The sequence below is a fragment of the Caenorhabditis briggsae genome (genome assembly GCF_000004555.2).
Source record: "Caenorhabditis briggsae complete genome, chrIV, whole genome shotgun sequence".
NCBI classification, from domain to species: domain Eukaryota; kingdom Metazoa; phylum Nematoda; class Chromadorea; order Rhabditida; family Rhabditidae; genus Caenorhabditis; species Caenorhabditis briggsae.
In genome coordinates, this window is record NC_013487.2 from 1,737,882 (window position 1) to 1,745,297 (window position 7,416).

General features: G+C 33.3%; 1 protein-coding gene across 1 annotated transcript in view; it reads right to left on the bottom strand.

The window, feature by feature from the left end:
• Nucleotides 1-5,428: 5,428 nt before the first annotated feature.
• CBG13861 overlaps nt 5,429-7,416 on the bottom strand; it is a gene marked incomplete at both ends in the record, with an annotated part of 5,178 nt that continues 3,190 nt past the window's right edge. Inside the window, 6 exons of the mRNA XM_045244850.1 lie at nt 5,429-5,482; nt 6,014-6,126; nt 6,274-6,399; nt 6,565-6,676; nt 6,904-6,959; nt 7,007-7,146. Coding sequence (XP_045095278.1) covers nt 5,429-5,482; nt 6,014-6,126; nt 6,274-6,399; nt 6,565-6,676; nt 6,904-6,959; nt 7,007-7,146 — 601 coding nt within the window. The remainder of the gene's footprint in view (nt 5,483-6,013; nt 6,127-6,273; nt 6,400-6,564; nt 6,677-6,903; nt 6,960-7,006; nt 7,147-7,416) is intronic.

The following is a 7,416-nucleotide window of genomic DNA, read 5'->3' on the forward strand; positions in this document are numbered from 1 at the left end:
TTCATACACCTGGGGAAGAAATTAACAATAAAACTTTGAAGTGTTTAAAAACCATCAGAGAAAGCACTGAAAATCAATAGAAATTCGAATTTCGCGCACTTTTACCGGCAGTTGGCCTAGAAAACTCACACCTGGCCGCTGGGCCACCGGTTCCCACTGTGACTTTTTGATGCCGTTTTTCTCAAGGAAGGAATTTTTTTGAATTTTTTCTTTATTGTTATGGGACTCTACATGGATTTCTGCACAAAATATAGCAATAAAATTTTTTACCACACACCACCTTTAAAGGTGGGGGGACATGAAAAAAATAATGTTCTCGAAATTCCGTTCAAAGATGCCCCTCGAGGAGTTGAACTTGTGAGGGCGCAGAAGAGGGTGCGGCGCCGCTACCGACTGAGCCACGCGGATAAAGAGAAAGCGCACGCCCGATTGCATACATAAAGGCGAGGACGACAGCTGTACGCAGAGTGACATTAAGCGTTGTACACCGTGACGGTAGAATGCATACTCTAGCTACAAAAAAAACTACGAAAAATCTCCTGTCCCCCCACCTTTAAGAACTCCTAACCAATTACTAACCGTTAGAAAATCGTTGAGAAAAATAAGTCCTCGAAACGGAAAAATGTATTAAATGAGTTTTTTCTCAGTTTCAGCCATATTGAATATTTTGAAATTGTTCTCCTAAATTCAATGAGTTTAACTGATTTGTGCAAGCCGTGTGTAGAAAGTTTAATGTTAATAATTTTATGTATATGGATTTCTAACCGAAGTGGAACAGGGTTTTTTTAAACAAAAAATCCAGCAGTAGAACTAAATTTTGGGTAGTTTCTGGATGATTTCGAAAAATTCAGGGTTTCACAAAAATATTATACATAACTGATCAGTGATTTCTTTTTCAATTCAGAGCTCTATAAAATGGCCAAACATCTAAAGCAACGAAATTCTTTTAACGAAATTCTGAAATTTGTGGAATCGAAAATCAAACGAAATTAATATCAGGACCAGACTTGTTCAAATCGGGAAATCGGGATTCCCGTTTTCCCGGTTTTCCCGGAAATTTTTGGGAATTTTTCCCGACAGGAATTTTCCCGAATTTTTTTTCGGGAATTTTTCCCGACGGGAAGTCTGGGGGTTTTGGGATCTTTTGAGAAACTTGAAGAAATCGACAAATCTCAACATAACTTGAGAAAAACAGGTAAAATTCACTGAAAAACCAACTTCCCGATTTTTCCCGATTTTCCCGGAAATTCCCGAATAAAAACTTCGGGAAAAATTTCGGGAACAAAATTTCCCGAAAAGATTTTTCGAGAAATTTTTCGGGAACCCGATTTCTCGAAAAATAATTCCGGGAAAATTTTCGGGATTAAATTTTCGGAACTGGAACTCCCGAAAAAAATTTCCCGAACAAGTATGATCAGGACAATTTCAAAAATTTCGGGCCAATTTTTTTTAGATTCAAAATTATCAAGCATTTTGCAGGATTGTAAAGTCTCTCAAGTGTTCAATAACATTTCACCACTACAACTGTTTTTCAAAAATTATAGCTACTGTAATCTAAAAACTACAAAGAAATGGAGGATTTTTTCTGGGGGTTTTGGGATTTATATGGTAAACGCCATATAAACAAAATTCGCATTTTTGTCTCAAGGTTCAACTCGACACTACCCTACTTTGAGCTCAATTATATCGGTTCCCTTAAAAGATATAAACACTTTGTCAACTGATAAAATGTTTGTCATACTATCACCAACATTTTTGTAGTTTACAAAGTTTTGATATCTCTAACGGAATTAATGATAATTGAGTTCCAAGTACTTTATCAGTTAACTTATCATAGTCTTGAAACAGCAAATTCAGAAGTTCAGAAAAAAAAGAGTTTCTTCAGAACATTCCATTCCATTCGCCAAGCTAGTCCAGGGCGTGTCTTCTGTATCAGTTGGCATTTGTCCAAATGATTAGAGACGCGCAGAGGATTCTAAAACTTGGCGCGCATAATTTATTAGGAAAAGAAAGAGAGAGAGAGAGAGAGAGAGAGAGAGAGAGAGGCACAGAAAAACGTCAGGTATTCCAATGAAAACCGGTTGTAGCCTAAATGGAATGGAGGGAGGAGGATGTCATCTCTTCATTTCATATCACTTTGAATTGCCAATTCGTTTTCTTTTTGGGATGAAATAGAAGAATTCAGAAGCTATACATATATAGATATGACCCAGAATGTTGGAGATATCAAAAGGAGAAGCCAAAAGAAGACAATGCTTCTGGTTTTGATATAATTTATTATTATGTTCTCTATTCACTAGAAGAATCCAAATGATAATAGTGATGAGTATTGGAAGTGACAAGGGAGAATTTGGGGAATCTCATGGGGGAATATACAGTAGCCCAGATATCTCATTTTCTGTGAAAGAAATCAAAAAGTGGTCAATTGTCAAAATGTTTATCAAATTATCAAAAACATTTTATCAGTTGACTACTTTTTGATATCTTTCACAAGAACCGAGTTAAATGGAGTCAAAGTTAGATTCCCTTCTCATACAGTTTTAACTTGAGTAATCGATTGTGGAATTATCTTAATTGCCAATTAAGTTAATTAAAAGTGTTCAATTAACAAAATGTGTGAAATTATCCAACTAATGTTTTATGAGTTGACAGTTTCTTGATATTCTTCACAGGAAGCGAGATGATCAAAGTTTAACCGATATAAAGTTATGTTTGCCTCAATCAGCAAATTTCAATATGTTTTACCTGGTAGCGCTCCTCGCGAGGGGAGCTGCCTTTCTCTTATGTATCGTATGACACCGTTTGAAAATAAATAATTCTAATTCTAAAAAAAATCATATGCAGTATAATGGAGCGCACTAGGTACATATTATGGATCACTGACAGAAATTGTATATTGAAATAAATCATTGCAATGACGAACAACGGAATTTGAATCCTAACCCCGTAGGGCTAAGTTTATGAATCTAGAGCGTTCTGTACCAACGATTTAACTCTACCACTATTGTTGCCAATTAAGTTATCACAAGGGAACGAATGTGTTAAGTCAGCAAAATTTCTAAAAAGTCAAATCTACCAAATGAAACAGAAATAAAACTCTAAAACTTTAACAACTTATCAAAAGTTGGGCTTCAAACTAGCAATAGTGCGATAAAGCAAACTATGTCTGCACGTTTTTCTAGATCGCTGATAGAAACTTAAATGGAAAAGTTGATACTGGATTTATTTGAAAAAATGTTAAAATTCAAATGATCCGAATGAAACAGAAACTCTAAATGTTTTATCATTGCTATCAATCGAGCCACAGTAATACATAAGTTAAACAAAATGTGTTAGCTGTTTCTGCTGGTATCTCTACACAAAAAATGTAATTAAACTGCTTTAATTAAAAACCTTAACACAATTGAAGGAAGCAATGGATGAAGAAGAAATCGAAATATTTCAAAAACTTGCTGAAACTGAAAATGTTAACTTGGAAAGATATACTTGCTCCACCGTACTCTTATTGACTTTTAAAGTTTTCAACATTAAAATGAATTCGAAAATCACAAAGAGTGCAGCATTGCTCATCTTCAAACCACATTTTTTGGCTAATTATAACATACTGCGACCCAATCTCTTCCTGTTGCTGAAATCTAAAAATTAACGAAATGAGTTACTTTTTAGTGTCAGATTACATGAAGGGATTAATGTTTTTAAAATTGGTGTATTCAAATATCAACTTATTGAATCATTAATTGTGATATTTGAGCTTAATGATTTCCGCTTTACAAACGGTTTATCAATTTGAATAGTTGGAAACACTGATCATAAAATGCTTTATTGGTTACCTAATAGTTGCTACTCATTTTTTCAGTATAAACGTTGGCATCGAAACATAAAATATAATTTGTAGCCAAATCGAAAATATGTTTTTTTTCAAATTAGATTCAAATGTCGTTGATCTAGGAACTTCAGAAATGGTAGACTTTTGAAAACTGGCAAACTGTAATCTTTTGTATCAGTTCTCAACATTATTCAAACAATTGAAAAACAAAACTTGATCAATCTTCATCTGAATAGTTGTAAATGTGATCATTGATGTCATCCTCGAAGTTCTTGAAAATTTAAAAATTAGTTTGGAATCAAAATTAAATTCAACATTAGAAGAAAAAAAATTAAAAATTTTACCTATTTTTTGAAAACAATTTTTTATATTTCACCCAGATTCTTTTTGGCCTATTTTTTATCAGTTCCTGTAACAGATATCAAAAAGTTGTCAACTGACAAAATGCTTATCATATTATCAGTGACTTTTTATCAGTTGACAACTTCTTAGTATGTTTCACACGAAGCGAGATAAATTAGGTCAAAGTAACTCCACTCTAGTTCTTACGGTATCTCAAATGAGCAACAAAAAATACCTGAACTGCTTCATCATCGGATCCAAATCCACCCAAAATCACATTCTTCAGCTTCTCCCCCATATAAACGGCTTGATCGTACTCTTTCTTTCTGTAAACATCTTTCAAATCCATCACATTTTAGATAAGAATTTTGGAAATTTTCACAAACTTTTCTGCTTTCGATTTTTTTTTTGAAAATCAGTATTTTGAACATATCTTTATTAAAATTCATTAAAATTTTGCTCTTACTTGTAGTCGGTTTAACTAAAATAAGATGAATATGGAAAATTAGTTTGAAGATATTATGGCGATAGTTTGAAGCTGTGCAACAAAAATGGCGTAGTAATTTGATCTACCGTAAGACCTAATAGTAAGAGTTATTCTGTAAACTTAATTTACCTAATTTTTTGTGAATGATTGCCAAAAGTGGTCAACAAAGAATGTTTTTGACACATTTTGATAGTAGACTATTTTTTGATTTATGTCACATGAGCCGAGACAAATTGGATCAAAGTTTCGGAACGTTTCGCAAGTTTCATAAGAATCGACCATTTCAGAGTTTTTAAAACGTTGATTTTTATTCAATTATTCATACTTTGAAACATATTTTATGATTCAGAGCTCCGATCTTTTCGTTAACATTTTGTTGATAATTCGCTATTGCTTCCGATAAATAAGTGTTTGAAATTTTGATCGTACTGATTGATCAAACTGTATGTATCTTCGAAAAAAAAATTGTAAAAATGAATTTAAACTATTTGTAAGAAAAAAGAAGTAAAACGGAGGACCTATTCGCAACGGAATGCATACTATCACAACTTTCTATTCTCTCCTTTCTTCAAATTGGTAAGTTCAACTGTAAGATTTTTAGAAATGATACACTTCTAGAAATTCGGCAACTGTAATTTTAAATGCAGCTTTCCTGGAGAGACTTTCCTGTCTTCCCTTTTAAGAACAAAGTTTATTAATAATTCTTAAAACAAGATTTAAGAATAAAACATTTTTATCAGTTCTCAGCATTATCCAGACAGCAAAAAAGTTTATCACTCATCATCCGAATAGTTGCAAATGTGATCGTTAATGTCATCCTCGAAGTTCTGGAAAAAAAATTTTTAAACTAGTTTTTACAGTTCTTTTATGAATCAGAAATTTAATCGGAAGTCAAAATTGTTTATGAAAAAAAAATGTTTATGAAAAAAAATGTTTATGAAAAAAAATGTTTATGAAAAAGTGTTTTTTTTAATTTTCGAAGTCTGTTTCAATATTTTCGAATTTCCGCCAATTCGTATTTTCCTCTGAACCTAATTTTCAGTTCTGGCGGAAATTCAAAAAAATGTTAATAACCCGATGGCTCATCGATAAATCACTTTTCAAATTTTCTCAAAATTTCTTATAGTTTTGAAACAGAGATTTTTTTCGAAAAAAAAATTACCCTCAATTCAACTAGGTCCACAATCTCAGCTCATGTGAAAGATATCAAAAAGTTGTCAACTAACAAAATGTTTATCATATTATCAGCAACATTTTGTCAGTTGAACACTTTTTGATATCTTTCACAAAACGATAAATTGGGTCAAAGAGAAGTCCTTTTAGGTTTTACGGTGTTTCAAATGAGCAACAAAACTTACCTGAACAGCTCCATCCCCGGATCCAAAACCACCCAAAATCACATTCTTCAGCTTCTCACCCATGAAAACTGCCTGATCGTTTGGCGACAGTTTTGCGTTTTTACACTTTCTCTCTGTAATTTTTTTTTAATTCGAATTCAGCAAACTTTAGATAAAATTCAAAAATTTCCAGTTTCCCAAACTTTTTCAAATTTGGATCATTTTTTTTGAAAATCAGTGTCTGAATGGTGCCTTTTGATTTTTATGAAGTTTCCTCTTACTTGTAGTGGGTTTAACTGTAGTTCCTGGTGTTCCTGTGGCTACCGTAACCTCTGGAACTACAATTCCAGGAGTCACCGCATTTTCTTCTCCGAGAACGAGAGGTGGAAGCAGAGTGGCGAGTGTTGCTGAAAAATCAATGCACTCAATTTAATGTAGCAAGTGAATTTTTAAACCTTAAGGCAATAATTTGAAGCTGCTTAATTATACAAAAAATTTTTATTTTAAACTACCGTAAGACCCCAACAAGACAAAAATGTAGCTTTTCCAACCCTATTTATCCAAAAACTCACGATCCGATAGTGCTTGTGTTGTCATCAATGGTGCTGGATCCCTTAAAAAATTGCACATATTCATGGAACAGAGGCACGTCTCCATATCGTCTTCATCGTAGTAACATCCGGCCTGCAAAAGGGAACATCTAGTTGGCTTTAATTCCACAAAATCAATTATATTGGTTTGATCACGAGGGGAAAGAAACTTCTACCGGTTAAGAAGGTCAAGAAACAGAAAAAAGTCTTGGATAGGAATTTTTTTGTGTGTTTCGTAGCTATTGTAACTTGTCATGAAGAGGATTTGAAGCCCAATTGAACTTTTATGGGCATAAAAATTAAGATCAATTCAAAACTCACAGCCTTCTCCACATCCCAAACACCACCGCAGTACGAGTATGGGGCTTGTCCACGGACTGAAATCAATTAATTAGTTAATTACCTTCCCAATTACTCTAGTTACCTGACACACAATAATTACCCTCGCATGTATGATTATGGTCACAAGGGATTTGAATAGTTGTACTACCAACAGTAACACTTCCACATTCTTCACAATGAACAAAATTTCGATCCGGAAGTGTTAGATTGATGGTGGAGGATCTGGAAGTGTTGAGCTTGAAGTATACTCTAGTTAGGTCGGAAGGTAAATTTTGAAAAAATTCTGTTTCATTTATGCTGTATTTTCCGTTTTCTACATCAAAATGATAGTGAAGAAAAAATAGTGAAGAAAAAATTTAAAATGCTAATCAATTTATATATATACTTATTATTCATGTGCAAAAAAATTTTCACACAAGTTAGGCCACCATATTTCAAGGAGAATTTTTGAAAACACAGCCGGCAAACGAGTGCTACCGTAACCCAACAATA